The sequence below is a fragment of the Lissotriton helveticus genome, chromosome 5_1 (assembly GCF_964261635.1).
Source record: "Lissotriton helveticus chromosome 5_1, aLisHel1.1, whole genome shotgun sequence".
In the NCBI taxonomy this organism is placed as follows: Eukaryota; Metazoa; Chordata; class Amphibia; order Caudata; family Salamandridae; genus Lissotriton; species Lissotriton helveticus.
In genome coordinates, this window is record NC_136065.1 from 1,368,585,927 (window position 1) to 1,368,603,488 (window position 17,562).

The 17,562-nt window shown below is 45.5% G+C and overlaps 1 protein-coding gene across 22 annotated transcripts in view; it reads left to right on the forward strand.

Moving 5' to 3' along the window:
- Window positions 1-17,562, forward strand: part of ANKS1A (ankyrin repeat and sterile alpha motif domain containing 1A) — a 1,080,152-nt gene that overhangs the window by 852,261 nt on the left and 210,329 nt on the right. For all 22 annotated transcript variants that reach the window (XM_078644289.1, XM_078644292.1, XM_078644288.1 and 19 more), the window contains one exon: window positions 17,070-17,168. In XM_078644289.1, the coding sequence (XP_078500415.1) occupies window positions 17,070-17,168 (99 nt within the window). The remainder of the gene's footprint in view (window positions 1-17,069; window positions 17,169-17,562) is intronic.

The following is a 17,562-nucleotide window of genomic DNA, read 5'->3' on the forward strand; positions in this document are numbered from 1 at the left end:
AGGTACAGTGGTATGCAAGCTTTTAAAATAATAGAGTGCCCAAAATAGTAAGTAAGTAGTGATTTAAAAGTTATTTTTAAAATTGTCGAGGCGGCATCAGCATCGTATTCATGCACGCGCTGCCTAAAGCTACCTAAAGCTTTACAGAGGTAATGCGCGCTATGTAGCGCTGAGTGTTGCAGTTCGTTCTCCAAGCGGACCCCAGGAGCTGCCACCAACCAAGATATGCCAATATCTTACATTTTCCTTATACATTGTTCCTCGCTGCTTCCCTAGATAGACTCTAGCGTTCTTTAGGGAGCACGGTACATCGATGCATTCAGATCGGGCAACTGTGTGTCAAGTGGGATACCAATGTATTGCATATTCCCATGCTATGTAGGACACAAGGAACAGTTTATACGTGTAACGAAAAGAGGAAAATAAACATCAACCAATAACCCCAGGGAAACAGTTAACACACCATTTCTGTCATGAAGTGTAATTTTGCATACAAATTAGCCCATCCATAGATCTGTGCACAAACGGGAGACAATCTCAAGTAAGGTAGGTGGAACCAAGCCACCCCGGCTATCCGCGCCACCTGGCCCTTTTTTGGTGTCACGTGGGGTTGGTGTACAAGTGTTAGGTAGCAGTCGCGTGAGGCCCAATGTACAGAACAGGGGGGGGGGTGGTGTGCAGCCCATTGGTCCAAACCATAGCCCAGAAACCTTAAGGACTTGCAGGATTGCATGTAAGAGGAGGATCGTGGTCATCTTCCCCCTCCGCATGCTGGCGAAGCAGATAAGCCACAATGGGGGCCCAGATGTCCTTAGGTTTAGACTGCACAGGCATTAGCTCAGCATAGTCGTGCAAGCGCTCCTGCCAAGTGGCCATCTCCCGGAGCCAGCATTTGAATTTAGGCGCCCTCCCTCTCCCCCATCGACACGCCCACCCGCCTCTTGGCAAGGAGGAGACTGAGTGCAAGGAGTTTTCTGTGTGGGGTGGCTACCTGTTGTGACAGGCCCAGCAGAGCAATCAAAGGGCAAGGGTCTATGGTGGTGCCCAGCATGTCCGAAAGCCCCTCAAACACCTGCAACCAGTATGCAGCCACCTGTGGGCAGGTCCAGGCTAAGTGAAAGAAGTCAGCCCCAGCAGCGAAGGCAGCAGTCAGAGTTGCGGAGCTGGAATCTGTATAATCGCGCATGTGTATGGTACACTCGATGCAGGAATTTATAGTGTAGGAGGCGCAATCTGTTATTACCTGTGATGGCCTTTGTTTGTGTGCAGCAGGTTTCCCACTGGTCGTCGGTAAGTGGCTCCGCGAGGTCGCCATCCCATTCCAGCCGGGCTTAAATGGGGGGGGGGGGGGGCGGAACTTCCTGAACATGTTTGTAAAGTTTAGAGACTACGTGGCGTGGTGTATCCGCGTGGACTATAGCATGTAGTGGTGCAAAGGTTTCTGGCTCCGTAGGGAAGTCAGGAGTGACAGCGCGCACATTTTGACGCAAACAGGTAAATAGGAACGTGTCCATGACTGAGGCTGATCTCTCCCTGAAGAACTGTCCAGCTGTTAGAAAGGTCCCGTTCGGATACAGCTCTCCCCAGTGGACAAAGCCCAGTTCTCTAAGGAGTTTGCGCCCTATCTCCTCGCAGGCAACCCGGAGTCTGGGGTCATTTGCTAGGGGTAACTTGGGTGAGTAGAGAAATGCGCAGTCCAGGGATTGCGCCATGCGCCGCCATGCTGCCACTGTGCAGTCCACTGTGGAAGGGTCTCGTTCTCTGGGCCTCACCTTGGAATGTATGTAGCCTGTGGTAGTTATGGGGGCCATATAGCCATCCCAACGGCAAGGTGTGCCATAAAAGGGGTGGGAAGTACCAGTAGGCCGCAAAGTGGGCCTGCCCGCAGTCATAATACCTCTGAAAGTTAGGGACGTCAAAACCGCCCAAATGGAAGGGGAGCATAAGGGGATCCAGGCTGACACGTGCCTGCTTTCCGTCCCATATCAACCGAGTGAGCTCGGATCTAAGGGTGCTGAAGAAGAATTTCCCCGGATCATAGGGAATGTTGACAAACAGGTATAATAGTTTAGGGAGGAGTACCATCTTGATCAAGGCTATTCTACCTGCCATTCAGAGCGGGAGATGGATCCACTTGGTGACCGTGTCAGTAATTTTATCTATAACGGTACCGTGGTTGGCCCGCATCATGTCCTCTTTGTTTCGGGAGATGTGGATGCCCAAGTATTTCAGATCATCTTGCTCCCATATCAAGGGGTAGTCCAGCGGGTGAGGTAAAGTGATGTCGGTAAGTGGGAAAATGGCCGACTTCCCCCAGTTAATTTGCACTCCTGATAATCCTCCAAGCTTAGTGATCTCGCGCAAGATTGGGTTGAGATTTTCTTTTGGTTTTGCAATATAGAGGGTGATATCGTCCGCGTATAGGGACACCAATAACGGACGGGAAGGGTAGTTGAGGGCGCGGTGATTGTGGTGTTGGCGCAACTTTGCAGCCAGGGGTTCGACTGCGATAGCAAAGAGGACAGGAGATAAGGGGCAGCCTTGGCGCATTCCACGCTGCACTGTAAAGGGTTCGGTTCTGGCGCCGTTGAGTAGTATCGTGGCCGTCGGCTGGTTATAAAGTAGCGGAACCCAGTCCAGAAAGCGGAATGGTACCCCCATGTGGCGCAAAGTGCCGAGGAGATAATCCCATTCCAGGGAATCAAAGGCTTTGGTAGCGTCGAGGAATATGGCTGCCACCTCGCATCTGGGGTTAATGTCCTGCAAGACAGCATGCAGGGTACGGAGGTTGTGTGCCGTCGCTCGGTTGGGGACAAAACCAGCTTGATCTGGGAGAACCAGGCGTTCCATGAGGAGATTAAGGCGTGTCGCCAAGATCTTCGCTAGGATTTTAGTGTCGCAGTTTAAGAGCGACAGGGGTCGGTATGAGTCGCACAACATGGGGGGTTTGTCTGGCTTCAAAAGGGATGTAATGAGTGCTTCGCGCATGGTGCGCGGCAGGATTCCCTCTTCGAGCGCTGAGTAGAATACCTGCTTTAGAATGGGGGCTAGGATGTGTATGTTTGCCTACGCTTTTCCGCCTCTCCCATTCATTCCATTAGTGGTTCAGAAACTCAGACAAGCGTCTCTGACACTAATCCTAGTTGCTCCTTTATGGGCCCGTCAACCCTGGTTCACAACTCTGTTGGAGCTCTCAGTAGTTCCTCACCAGAAACTACATCTCACACCCACTCTTCTCTCGCAGAGCCATGGAGAGATAAGACATCTAGATGCCAGTCATCTCAATCTTGCGATCTGGCACCTGAAATCTTAGAGTTTAGCTACCACAATCTCCCACCAGACTGCATAAACATCATCAAAGAGGCTATATGTCCTACCACAAGAGCCTGCTATGCAGCAAAGTGTAAGCGGTTTGTGATATACTGTTATAACAATCAAATCAACCTGCTTGATGCTTCAGTTGAAAACATTATATGCTATTTATTACACCTGCAGCTTTCAAATTTAGCATACCTATTCATATGCCTACATCTTGCTGCAATAGCTGCATGCCTCCAGAATAGACAACATCTGTCTCTCTTCAGAATGCCTGTCATTAAAGCATTTATGGAGGGACTTAGAAAACGAATTCCCCCAAAACTTCCACCTGCTCTAGTGTGGAATCTCAACATTGTCCTCACCAGACTGATGGGTCCACCTTTTGAGCCATTGCACAGATGTGATCTGCAATTTCTCACTTGGAAGGTACCTTTCCTCATAGCTATCACATCACTGAGGAGAGTAGGTGAGCTTCAGGGACTAACCATAGAAGAACCATTTTTACAAGTACACCAAAAAAAGTGGTTCTTCGTACCAACCCTAAATTCCTACCCACGGTCATTTCTGCCTTTCATATCAACCAATCTGTTGAGTTGCCTGTGTTCTTCCCTCAACCAAATTCTCTGGCAGAACGTGCCTTGCACACCTTAGATGTGAAAAGAGCATTACTCTAATACGTAGAAAGGACAAATCCTTTCCGTAAGACAAACCAACTATTTGTGGTTTTTGCTCCACCACATAAAGGCAATCCCATACCAAAATCGGGTATTGCACGGTGGATAGTCAAGTGCATTCAAACATGCTATGCAAAAGCAAAACAAACACTAACAATTCCCCCTAGAGCGCACTCCACAAGCAAACGAGGGGCTTCTATGGCATTTTTAGGAAATATACCCATTGATGACATCTGCAAAGCTGCGACATGGTCTACACCTCACACATTCACAAAACACCATTGTGTAGATGTGTTAGCAAGACTGCAAGCTAGTGTAGGCCAAGCAGTTTGTGTACACTATTTCAGATGACTGCAACAGCTACAGGTTAGCCACCGCTTTGGGAGATAACTGCTATATAGTCTATGCAAAGCATGTGATCTACAGCTCACATGCCTCGAACGAAAATGCTACTTACCCAGTATGCATGTGTTCTTGGCATGTAGAGCTGTAGATTCATAAGCGCCCACCCGCCTCCCCAGGTACCTATACCTGTTGCAGTGACCCCTTTCTCAGATACATATATATATATATGGACATCTCTTTCTACTACTCTCACTAACTCCATTATCACCCTCTGCGGGAAAACAATCTAACAATGGAGTCGCTGCCCATGTACACTATCACCGAAAGGAAGAGTCACCTACCTCGTGACTGGAAGAGACTTCTTGGAAGAAAAACAAAGTGCAAACATCCGAACCCAACACTAGATGGCAGGCTATGCAAAGCATATGAATCTACAGCTCTACATGCCAAGAACAGATGCATACTAGGTAAGAAGCATTTTCCTTTCTCAGATTTGTGCAGGCCACTTCATCCACTTGTGTGGTTGGTATCTCCTTCAGCATTACATCTGTAGTCTTGTTTGTTTACTTTTTTTCAACTTTGTTTGGTTGATTGGGCTTCTCTCCCAGCAAAATCAAAGTGAAGAGACCAGGCAGCCGTGTGTAAGTAAACAGTCTGCTGCTGAAGAGGCTGAGGCAGTGCTGCAAGAGAATGATACCTTTTTAGGTTTCGCCTTTCCGAAACCTGCGCAAGCAGACTTTCGCGCAGGGCGAAATCTTATGTCTAGAGATGTGTACTCATGTCCCGCCCCTCTGTTGCATTGGCTAGCTCCATAAATGGAGGCTTGCCATTGGAACAGAGATCTGTCCGTCATGGCCGGAGCAGATTCGTGGGCGTTCCGGCCATTTTTACTCATCCCGCCCCCTTGCGATCGTCATGCGGCGGTGGGCGGTGTTTATTATTATTTTTTTTTTACAGCTATGTTTTCCACCATTTCGGAAGTGTTCTTTGCAGGGGTGGGTTGCGCGATGTCCCGCAGTCCGTTCCCGCCCCCCTCCCGCTGTCCGTATGCCCGTTCCTGCCCCCCCCTCCTGCTGTCCGTGTGCCCGTCCCCACCCCCCCCTCCCGCTGATACCTTCGGGTGTAGTTCGCATTATGTAAAACTCCGGATAATGGGGGAAATGTGTTTATTTCAAACTGCATCTAAACTCATGCTGTGCCAGCCGCACAAACGCCGCGGAACACCAGAGTCTCCACAGCATCAAAATCGGCTGTCAGGACGTTGCTGGTTTTGCATTTTTTGGTGTGTGAGACACGGGAAGGTGGAGCGAATCCTCGCCCTGCTCTGCACGGGGCCCTCCGGCACTATGAAGAATGCAGGGAGCATGGACTCCACCCAGACGGACTTCAGAGCCCACAGCATGCCCCTGAAGTTGCCCATGCCAGACCCCGCCGAGCTGGAGGAACGCTTCGCCGTAGTGCTGGTGAGTCTCTCGGAGCCGGGGACACTTCTTGTCACAGCCGGGGACATGAAATGAAGCCTGTTCACACCGAGATCGTATTTTCACTGCCTAAGGCATTTGAACTTACAGTCGTTGTTTCCCTGCTCGCAGCCTTAACGCTTCCTTTTCTTAACCAATGCATTCCCGACAGTCAGAGTACTTCACCTCACACCCGCAAGTTATCTGCCATCTTTTCCCCCCCAGGTACACGCCTCCTTTCACACAAGGTGGATCTCAAACATGGAAGTAGATAGACATCTTTTGTCTGTCCAGGGCAGGGTTGGTTGCTTTGGGACGGGGTAATGGAGCAAAACTCTTGCAAGAACAGATTTTCGATCTTCGGCCAAGAAGGGAGAAAGCAGGGACCCCCGCCCCAATCTGGTGTGCAGTATGAACATGTGCTCTTGTTCCCTATGTTGGGTGGGCATCGTGCCTGGGTCCCTACAAGGCAAGGGTTTCACGAGCCTAGCACATCTCCACATTTCAATCGTATAAAGAACTGTAACCGAGCAATCTGCATCTTATTTGCAACTCAAAAGGACCATTGTCATTTTAGAACCCCAGTTTGAGCTGCTGAGAAGCATTTGACCCCACACCAGGCAGCGGGGTGGTTTTTAGCCGCCGTGGGCTGAGGGCTTCGAGTTACCTTTCTCGGGGACTGTGTTGGGTTTTGTGTACGTCTGTGTAGAGCTGCTCGGAGTATTGGTTGCAGGTGTTGCCCCCTTGCTGAGTCCACTTTATTACCACCAGGGTGGTCTCATAAGCGATGCATTGGAAGCTGTGATTCCAGGAAGAATGCTTATCCAGCCCCTCTTTCTCTGTGTGCAGTAGAGTGTGTGTGAGCTGGGAAGGGTGTGGCTGTCTCGAGTTATACTCCAGTGAAATTTCAGTCACTAACACTGTTTTGATACTGAAAGCATGTTTTTTGGTCCCACTTTCTGTTTTCTCAGCTTAACCTCTCTGTTTCGTGTTTTTTCTTCTTCTTGGAAACCAGGAGTAGATGATTTTTATCTTGGATGTGTCATTGCCATTCTGAAAGTTGTTGCGTAGTTTCTGTAAGAATAACAGCTGTATGTCTAAGAAGTGAAACTGCGACTCGGACAACTTCGAGGTCCTTTCCCCTGGCCATCCCATTTGTCACCTCATTCCCAGTTAAGTCATTTGTTATCCTTGACAGCAGGCATGGCTGTAATTTCCTTTTGTACAACAGGAAGAAATGTCTCATCTTGCAGTTTGTTTCCGCGCATGTGGAATAAATGCATGACATCTTTAACAAGTCAAGAAGGTGGCACCCTGTTTACCCAGTAGCCCCACCATCAAACGTTTATGTTGTAGATATCAACGTTTGCGTTCTGAAACGTGTGTTTTGTTTTTGTATGTGTGCCAACAAATTCTGGCAAGCAAAAAGCTTTAATTTATAGAGAAATGTCTGGTTTAAGGAGTCCATACGGGTCGGGCAAAGCGCTTACGTTTCATAGGACGAGACTTAAACCTCTTTCTACCCCAGGAATTTGAAAAAAATGTTCCTTTATTTGTGAGGACTTCACTTCAGAATGTGGAGATGGTCTCTGAATAGTTGCCCCTCCCCCCTCCCAAAGTTCATACACACGTTACTGCTCGCATCTGCTCGCTGTCCCACGGTTTTCCGCAAAGCTCTCAAGTTTCCCAAGTCCATGCGTTAAGTATCCCATCCACTCCAGATTTGTGCTCGGTATTACCGATTTAATGGCAAAGCCAACAGGTCTTGCATTTTGTGACTTATTTGTTATTGCCAATGGCTTTTAGCCCGGCTCTACAGCATCCAAGATGCTGTGCAGCATAGCTATAGAATATTAATAATAAAATTCCTATGACGGCTCCGTCATTTTGAATGTAGGTGCACCATGCATTTGCACACCTACAAAATGACTCGGGAACATTTTTTTAATACTTTTATTTTGCAATCCAAGTTGGAACAGGGAGGGCATGGGTAAGGGAAGGAGGAAAGCAAACATGCGAGAGAGAGAGAGAGAGAGAGGAACAGCGAGATGGGGAGAGAAGCACACGGCTGAAAAGCAACAAGGGAGGAGAAGAGCACAATTGTGAGTGCATCACAAAAGGATGAGGGAGAGAAGCAATTGGGATTGAAAGAGCAACATCGAGCATGACAGGGGAAGAGAAGCACACTAGGGAGACAGCTTGAAAACACATGCATTCTTTTGGAGGGCTTGAGAAAAAAGAAGAAAGTGCTAGGGAGTGCAGAGTGACTAGGGAGTGCTAGGGAGTGCAGAGTGCTATGGAGTGCTAGGGACTGCAGAGTGACTGCAGAGATTAAGCTAATGGCAATGTAAATGACAATGGCATTTATTTATCTGTTTTCAAAACCAACACATAAATACAAATTTTGTCATTTACAATGCCAATAGCTCTAACTTTTCCAAAGGCGAAACCATTGCTTTGTAAATGCTTGTTTTTAGGTCTGGCCTAGAGATAGACTTGGCAATCTCATCAGGCTCTTTTTTCCACATAATTTATAATAAAAATACATAAAGCGACTTTCGGTCAGCCTTATCCATCTATTGGTTTAGTCACTTCAGTCTCACTGTGAGTGATCACCTTCTGCTCATCTGCTTAAAAAGTAGTTCTCTTAAATGCCATAGCTAGTTGTCAATCTCTGCTTTAATTTCTGCTTTAATTTATTTTTGAGATGGGTCATTTTTTTGCTACGTTTTTTGCAAACATGTACACGCTTCCTTAAGGTAGCTGCATTTCACTGTTTTTTACTTGCAGACATTTCATGCCTATTACATTCGTGTTTGCAAACAAACAAAAGACAAGATCAGTTGGCTTCACTAATGCTTCTTTTCCGATCTCTTCAGATAAGAGAAAGCCCCTCCTCCTGCAGTGCTCCCCCGGCCCACAGCATACCAGCAGGACATTGGGAGCTGGCAGAATGTTCTTTTGCTGGCCTGTAGCAATCGCTATAGCTTGCCAAGGGGAGATTTCGGATTTGTAGGCCAGCTCTCAAAGTTCCATTAACAGGGCTAATCTGTAATATTACTCTAGGGTTCTTACTGCATTTTCACCATGTGGTCTGTACTAAGACATAGAAACACACGATTGTCATTTCTCTGTCTTCCAACTTTTTGTAAAAGATTTGTTTCATACCATGCTGAATACACCTCCAGCTCATCTTTACAGATGCATTATAGAAGTAGTTTTATATCGCCCATATTTTCGTCTTTGTGGGCAGTCGCTCCAGTTTTAGTACTTACAGGTATACTTCTTTGTACATATTTTTCTACTATCTAAACATGAATTGTGCTCATTTAATTTCAATAGTGAAAAAGCTAGTCTTCCTTCGTTACCCAAAAGCCCATTTCTGTAATTCATTGCATAATATATGCAATTTTCATTCTGTTTTATAGCATCACAAGAAAAAAAGCATTGGTGAAGTAGCTGATTGTCAACGCTCAACTTCTTAAAAACAAACCTATACACTTAATAGAAATGCAAGTATTTTTAACATTGTTTAGGTTTACAGAATTTATAAGCTCTGTAGCGCATGTCCTCTCCTTTTAGCTGCTGCGCACGCCTTCCCGAGTTGGTTTAGTTCCTGCACCTCTGTGCCCCTTTAGCCCCATCTGTCTCACATGTATCAACGTGTCCCAATGCAGGACTCCTCAACCAGCGCCTTCCTTGACCAAGCTGTTCTGAATCTTCTCCCTTCTATCTTAGCTGTAATGAGTGATATCGGTTACGCTTTATTTTTGATTAGAGCCTCTCCGTGAGGTCATCCGCATACTCTTTCTGTTTGTCCAGAAAGCTCCCAGTACGTCGTGATAACCTCGACATCCTTATTCTGTTTCAAGAGAGAAGTGCAAGCTGAAAACCTTTCTGACTCTTGTTTCTGTTTTCCGTGTCCCCCTCTACTGCGTTCTTACATATTTTCCTCACTGAATATAAAGCCTAAAAAACCTTTTTGGTACTATGAGCATGTATATACTAGTCCCGACTTTGCCCCAACCCACTTTTCAGGGCATCCTAAATGCGATTGGCGAATTGCTTGTTTGTGCTATGTTGGGTACTAAACTTGTGTAAACAGCTACGCAGCGTGCTTCGTCTATTCATTTTTATGTTTCCATTGCTCATATCCATTGCAGCTTCAAGGTTAAAGCATTTATAATGTGAAAACTAGTCCTAGCCATTCCCGCAGCGGCGCAGAGCATTGTGGGAAATGTACACCGAATAGCAGATGTGCTTTACGCCTAATTACATTAGAGCAAGGCTAAAGAGAATGAAGTTACCAGGGCATCCTGTGTGGCCAGGGAGGGGGCTGTGAGCGTCAGCTGGAGTGGCTGCTACTTTACACAGGGGGCTCTGCTTTCTGTCTCTTATAAAGCACTCCTATGACACCCCCGCTTGCCATGTCTCATAGGGATTTCATTTTAGCATTCATGTTTTATGTTATTAGGACGGGGGAACAGAGAAGCCACAACCTCCTGCCCCTCATTTATTTGACAGCCTTTTTTAGGTCGAACCTAGGCAGCTGCGCTATCTCTCGACATGCTGTATTCAGTCAGGGGGCTGATAGCCTACCTCCAGCTTCTGATTGGCTTTTGTCTCTGTCAGTGTCCTTTAAAAACGTTGCTTCTAATTGGATATTGGTTCCTGCTTGTTCCACCTTTTTTCCCCAATTGTTGACTCCCATGGATTGTACTCTTCCTCTTGTTTATATTTTCTCTCAGGGACTTTTGTAAAAAATCGGAACAATTCTTCAGAGCTGTTCACGCATGTTTGTGCGTTTCCCTTCATCATCACAGCACTCACTTCACAGTCTCCCCTTTCATCGTTAACCATGGCGGCCAAGTGCCTTTCTTTTTTTCTGCAAGCGCCCACATAATACTGAAATTATTGTGGCATCCAATGCTCTAAATTTCCAGACATCTTTGTCCGCAGAGTGGACGCTGTTCCTGACTGGTGAGCACTGGTGCACCGGGGGCAGGCTGCGGCATGTGGCGGTGCAGGCGGGTGCTGAGGCAGGGGGCAAGGGCTGCTCTTGTGTCAGGCGCCGTAGCTGCTGCAGTGCTAAAGCTGTGTTGCTGGTGCCATCTCTCGCTCCACTAAGCCAGGCATCGGCTGACCTCCACGCCCACTCTGAGGTCACTGCTGGTGAGCATACCTCTGGAGTAGCACAAGTGTTATCTGGTCAGGCCACTTCTGGTTTGCTGGATGGGGTAAGAACTTAAGAATGGGGTCTGGGCATGCGTTGCTGTTGTTACTCTGTCGCTGCAGGGGAAGTCGATAATATGCTGGGGAACCTGCGGTGGAGGAGGAGATGAAAAGCATTTGGGTGGGGAATGTTTCTTGGCTGTCTTCGTGGTTTTAAGCCAAGCAGTGTGTCATTTTAGACATGTTTCAGTTTTGTTTTCTCGTACCTGGACGGCATACACGCTACTACCCTTGTGTCCATATTGTTACACCATGCCTATCTCTTCATAGCTACATCTTCATCCTGTTTCTCTGCAGTTAACATTAATGCTTTGCCAGAGGGTGCCACTTTGCAGTTAGCCTGAGGCGCCCAGTGCTTACCCTCCTCATGTACACAGCTCCCCTCTGCACAGCCCTGATCTACCCCGGTGGCTCTGGTCCTGTGTTCACTCTTTTCCTGCCACCCTGCCCACTCTTCTTGTTTAAAGTAAATTTTGCTTCAGCTGCTTGTCCACTCTGCTTAGCTGACTGTTGTACCTCTCCGGTCATCTTACTCCCAGACACATTCTGCCTAGCTGACTGGTGTCCCTACATCCAGTTTCACCCGACCCTAGTCTGCCCACCCTTCTATCTATTACTACCTCTCCTGCAGTTACATTGTCCCTCAACCTTGTGTCCCCCAGTGTCAAGCAGGTGCTTTTATATATCTACCTATATGACATCTGTCCATTCACATTATACTGCCTTCTACTCAGTTAATTTCTGTTCCTCTCTGATTACAAACTACATGCTAAGACACTGCCCTTTCTGTCCCTGGTGCCCGTCCCTCTCTACAAGCCCAATCTTCCCAGCCCTTCTGCTAATCGCGGCACAGCCACATATCCCCAGTCATGTCACATTTCTATACTAAAAATTACCAGGCAATATGGGACAAAAGCAATGTAAAAGAGGAGTTCAAGAAGGGTTATGTTAAAAAGACATGCGTTTTAATAATTACTACAAATCATGTTTATATTAAGAACAAAAGTCAATAAATTTCAGTGGTGCATTTAAAAATCATTACTCATAAAACAATGGAGAAAAAGATGATGGTAGCTTTCGACGTGCGTTTCAACACTGGGCCTGTCTTCGTCAGGAAATAACCATCAGACATAAAAATTTATGAAGCCAGCCTTGATTATTAAGATAGATGGCAGTGGATTTAAACGGCTGGGGGCTAGAGTCCTTGTCTCAAACGAGGTACTTCAGCGGTATATTTAAAGAGAACGAACAATGGAATACATGTATTTGGAAAATTCTTTCAATATCGTTTTGACGGTGAAACACTTGATATTCTAAAATGCACGGAGGTGTGCTCTGATATATGAAACACTGCGCCACGTGTGCTTAAACACCAATTTGCTAAAAGCGCTTCCCAGAAGCAAATGCAACGTTACAACTTAAACTAAGTCGTGCATAGGCACCCGGCACGACACCCTTACCTAAAAGTCCAGTACTCACTCAAGAGCAGTACCACCGCCTAGCACCATCAGAGATGATTACATAGTGACATGATCACCAACCTGAGGAGGGGGAAACGCTTCAGGATCCAGCTGCATCAGGTCAGGATTGGGATGATTACATTGTCCTTTGATCACCTTCACCTACACCTTCACCAGCAGGTTCTCCTCCTGAGAACATCAGTGGTTTTCACAAATTTCTGGAACGTGTGTCCAAAAGGTTTAAACTTGCCTCTCCTAGGAAAGCACACTGAATGCTTTAAAGACTCTACCAGAAAATCTGTCTGCTCTATTCGCATTGTCATCCATTTTTGGGAAGAGGACCGTAAGCGTATGAAGACCCCAGCATCGGTCACTGCAGTTATTCCCCGGCTAAACAAAAAATATAAAGCTCCGGATACTAAGCAGGCCTGTTTAATAGGTCGCCCGTGACCATATTCCTGTCATGCAGGCTGCCCAGCGGTGCTCCAGAAATCCTTATGCCTTCTGCTCAGCACCGTAAGGATAAGGAACGCCGGAGGTTCAATAACATCGGCAAGCATTTCGCAGCAATGGCAGGTACGTCCATCAGGTCTTCAAATGTATTGGCCATTCTGGGTGGCTACGACCGTCAAATGTAGTTGGATCTATCTAGAAGACTGTGGCAATTTCCCCCCGGACCATCCAATGTTCCACTAATTCTCCACCTTCTACGATCAATCTCGTCATACAAATGGGTGTTGGACATCATCTATCATGGTCACACCCTGGAATTCGTTCAGAAGCCTTCCAATCATCATCTCCCCCCCCCCAAAAAAGAGCACATCAACATCTCACTCTTCAAGCAAGGGATATATCTCCTTCTCTCAAAGGAGAGCTATAGAAGAATTTCCTTTGCAGCGGCAAGGGATTCTTTTCGAACTTCTTCCTGATCAGCAAAAGACCCGGGAAATGGAGACAGGTCATGGATCTCCAGCAGCTTGACAAGTATATAAATAAAGAAATAACCTTTTTTGAATGCTGTCTCTGCAAGAAATTATGTTGTTGATCATCAAAGGGGATGTAATGACGTCTCTCGATCTCCACATTCCTATTCATGTGAAACAGCGCTATCCTGAGGTTCAAGGTGGCAGGGTGCCACTATCAATTCTAGGGTCTCCCATTTGGCCTATGCAATCACCATTTATTATTTTCTTACTGCTAGCTACTCTGATTCAAGCATGTGAATCTATGAAAGATTGAATTACTGGAGAAAAATAAATTACTAACCTGTACATTGTGGTTCTCCAGTATTGATAACTTTCATAAATGCACATGAGACCCATCCACCTCTCTGTTTTAGGCTCACTACTCTTATACCTCATTTATATATCTCATTCCCTTTTACACTTGTGCTCAAAATCTGAGGTATGGTGGCTTTGCAGGGAAAGCGTGGTTCCAGAGTCTTATCTTTGATTGGCTCAAGTTTGGGCCTATTAAAATAATGTGAACTGGTTAACAATGTCAATTGCTTTTTCAATTACTATTAATGTACTTAGTATTGCTTGCTTTAAATACTGTGGGACTCCCACCATGATGACTGGGAAGATTCAAGCATGTGAATCTATGAAATGTATCAATACTGGAGAAACAGTGTACAGGTAAGTAATGTGTGTTTTTTTCTGGGTTTTACTCCAGATCACCAATTCCAATACATTTAGGCTATGATCCCGATGTTTCAGCCTTGGATCTGGGTTTCAGTGATGATGGCATTGAGGCTTCTAGACCTAATAGCATCCTGCATTCTGCTCAAGAACCATGCCAGGTGGCATATGCGAGCACTGCAGTGGAATCCGAAGTCTAAGTGGACTCCGCGCCAAGGGAACCAAGCACAGTCCAGAGGAGACGGCAAAAGATCTGCCATGGCTGCTGCTTGACCCCAGTTGGACCAGCAGCACGCCCCTCTCCCTTTCCCTCTCAGTGGTGACAGATGCAGTGCTGCTGGGGAGGTCATCTGCACGTGGTAGAGATCAGAGGCCTCTGGTCTCTTGCAGAAAGAATGTTGTCTGCTCTCAGGTGGAGCCAGGATATGTGTTTATGAGCTTTGTGATTCCTACTTTCAAACCTCTAAGCAAGAGAACCTTTTTCAGAGTTTTTATCAGATTTGTGGCTGCTGTTCCTGCTCACCTGAAAGCTAGAAGTACATGCACTCCTGTTCTTGGGGGACATTATGAGAAAGGCCTGCAAATTAGAGAGGGATTCCATCATTTTTTAAGTAACTCTGGCCTTCTGCATATTGGCAGGGAAGCTTCGATGACCAATATAGTCCATTAGTAGACGTACTTTCTATGGGGCTACTCTAAATGCTAAATTGACAAGTTTTCCTCCAGATGAAAATTTAACGTCTCATTGTATCCTATGCTTCGCCTTACCCTTCTCTCCCAAACATCTAGTTGCCAAAACGGATCATTGTTTTTGGTCATATAGATTTGTTGGATGGAACTTTGCATTAGACTTGTAACTCACAAGATGCTGCATGCATCAGGTTGTGGTACCAGAAACGTTGTTATCTAAAGTTAGTAAAAAAAAATTAAATTTTTTTTTAGTTATTTGTACTCCTGTGTGTATCCCTCTTCTATTTTAAGTCTTTTGAACCTCATGCCACTGTGTGACAGGATTGGTAACTCTTTCAAGAAGCATTGGCAAAGGCAGTAGCTCTGACCTTGTCAAACGTGTCCTGTTTTTTAATTTTTGTTTTCTGCAAACAAATGCATACATGGCAATAATTTAATATTAAGGTTGTGGTCTATCAGCCCAGGGACACCAGCTCTGCACTTAAGTGTATTCCTTTCCAGATGGATGTGTAGATGTGATTAGGTAATATGCCGTCACTCGCAATGCATTGCACACAATGGATGAAATGAGGGGATCCATTGGCCCAGGCTGTGTGCTGTGGTAGGCGGAAGCAAAATATGAATAACAAAAATCAACGGATTAAAAGGGTTGACAGAAAACCCTGTGTGTATGTATACATTTATATATTCTATGGAAACCATGAGGCTTGCGAGGCAATTTAACCTGTCTCAAGGCCAGACTAAAAAGATGAACATAAACCGCACTATCCAAATCACTCTGTGCAGCAGACCTGCCATCACTTATTTTCTCTTATCAGACTGGGGTGAACTTAAGCTTACTTTGCACTCCCAATTTCCAACAGCCCCGCTTTTGTCCATTTTCTTTACCACTACGGAATCACTCCTCCCTGCATTGTTCACCCTCCATTTTGTGGTCTGTTCATATTCTTTTGTCATATAGATATGCTGTGCCTATATGTTGTGTTAAGTTAGCATGAGCTTATTAGGAGTTTAAACGCCATTTTACCTTTCTGCTGCTTCTGCACACGAGACATAACTGTTATTGTAGCTTTGAGCCTAGTAGAGTGTTTTTGATTCACACACGAATAATATGTTGTTACTCTGATATCAGCTTTGCTTAGTGAGCTGTGTCTGTACAGTGAGTGCTGAAGCCTTCAAGGATATCTCGACACAGTTGTTGTGAGGGCTGATCTTCGCACCTTCCTAGACATAACATACATGCAGCTGCGGCCAAATTCAGGCTTTAGGCGCGTTTTTTATTGCTTTGCACAGAGCATACACACACACACACTTGATGGTGGTTCGCATGCAGAGAGCTGGTGGAAGATGATGTGATCCCTTACCACTAGGATCTGAGGTATGGGCCCGCCCTGCTAAAACCCAAAGAGACCTTCTTAGCGATAATATAATATACTAGCTAGAGAGGGTGAGAATTAGGTGTTGCTTAGCCCTATTCATTTTAGCATTTTAACATGCTTTCACCTTTTGTATACTATGAACTTGTAACTATGCTGATTACTTTGTTGCTTATAATATGTTTGCTTGTATTAGCTAAGATACTGCGTTTGAGAACACTGCATTAGTAAATAAACATTTCAAATATGCACGGGTCCTCTTTCACTCCTTTTTCTGGATTGAACTGATTGTATAACGAAAGAGTGTTCATGTGTTCCACGTTACCTGAGGTATTCTAAGTCCATGTTCTGGTTTGTCTAAGCATTGGGAGTTTGTAATAACCAATGAGACACTGTAGCTAGTTTGGTAGGGGATTTCGGGTACTAAGGTGAGTTTTGGCACACCCTAACTCACTAAGGTTCCAAGTCTCTATGCAATGTTCTGTAGGAGAACGGAATCCCTGCAACACTTTTGCGTTTCTTCTTGTTCCCTAGCCTTTGTTTTCTCCACTAATTACCTTTCTTTCACATTCATTTTTTGTTTGTATAGGTGCTCTTAGCTGCTCTTTCGCTCCTTACTCATTCCATCAGCTCATATCTTACTTTGCATTGAGTGCACCAAAAGGCCTTTGTAAGAATTTCTTTAGAATGCTTTGACATGCTGTTTTCCTTAGTCATGGATTAGCTGGCCGCTAACATCAGTTGCAGTCTTTTGAAATAGAGAAACATGTGCCATTAATATTCTTCCTGCACTCCAATTTGTAAATGAGCTTATAACAAAGCCGTTAAAAAAAAATCTTTTGCTGTCGATTAAACAAAATTATTTGTTCAATAGGCCAGCAATGTCATGGAAGATCAGGACCTTCTGGAGATTGGAATCACTGACCCTCAGCATCGACGTAAATTACTGCAGGCAGCCCGTGCTTTGCCTAAGGTGATGATAATTGTATTTCTTTGTTTTGCTAAAAATCGAGAGTAAAATGAGGTTATGTACATTTCACACCTTTTCAAGACCTTTGACCTAGGAACAAGGCAGTACTGTCCAAATTTACCAAGAGAGAGCAAACATATGTCTTGGTTTAATAGCTGGGAATTAGCTGGGTGCAGTTACGTTTGGGGATGGAGGTGAAGGGAGAGAGTTTTGAATTGGTTGGCTCAAATGTATTCGCTAGGTGATGTGTGGCTATGTTGACTGGGGCAAAAATTGTTGTTTCCCGAATATCCGGCTTGGTATTGATTCCACATATTGTGGGAAGGGATTGTGTGGGACTAATTGTAGTTGGGTGGTGTGCACTGCTTGCACCTTAGTCATAATGGTTAAACCAAGG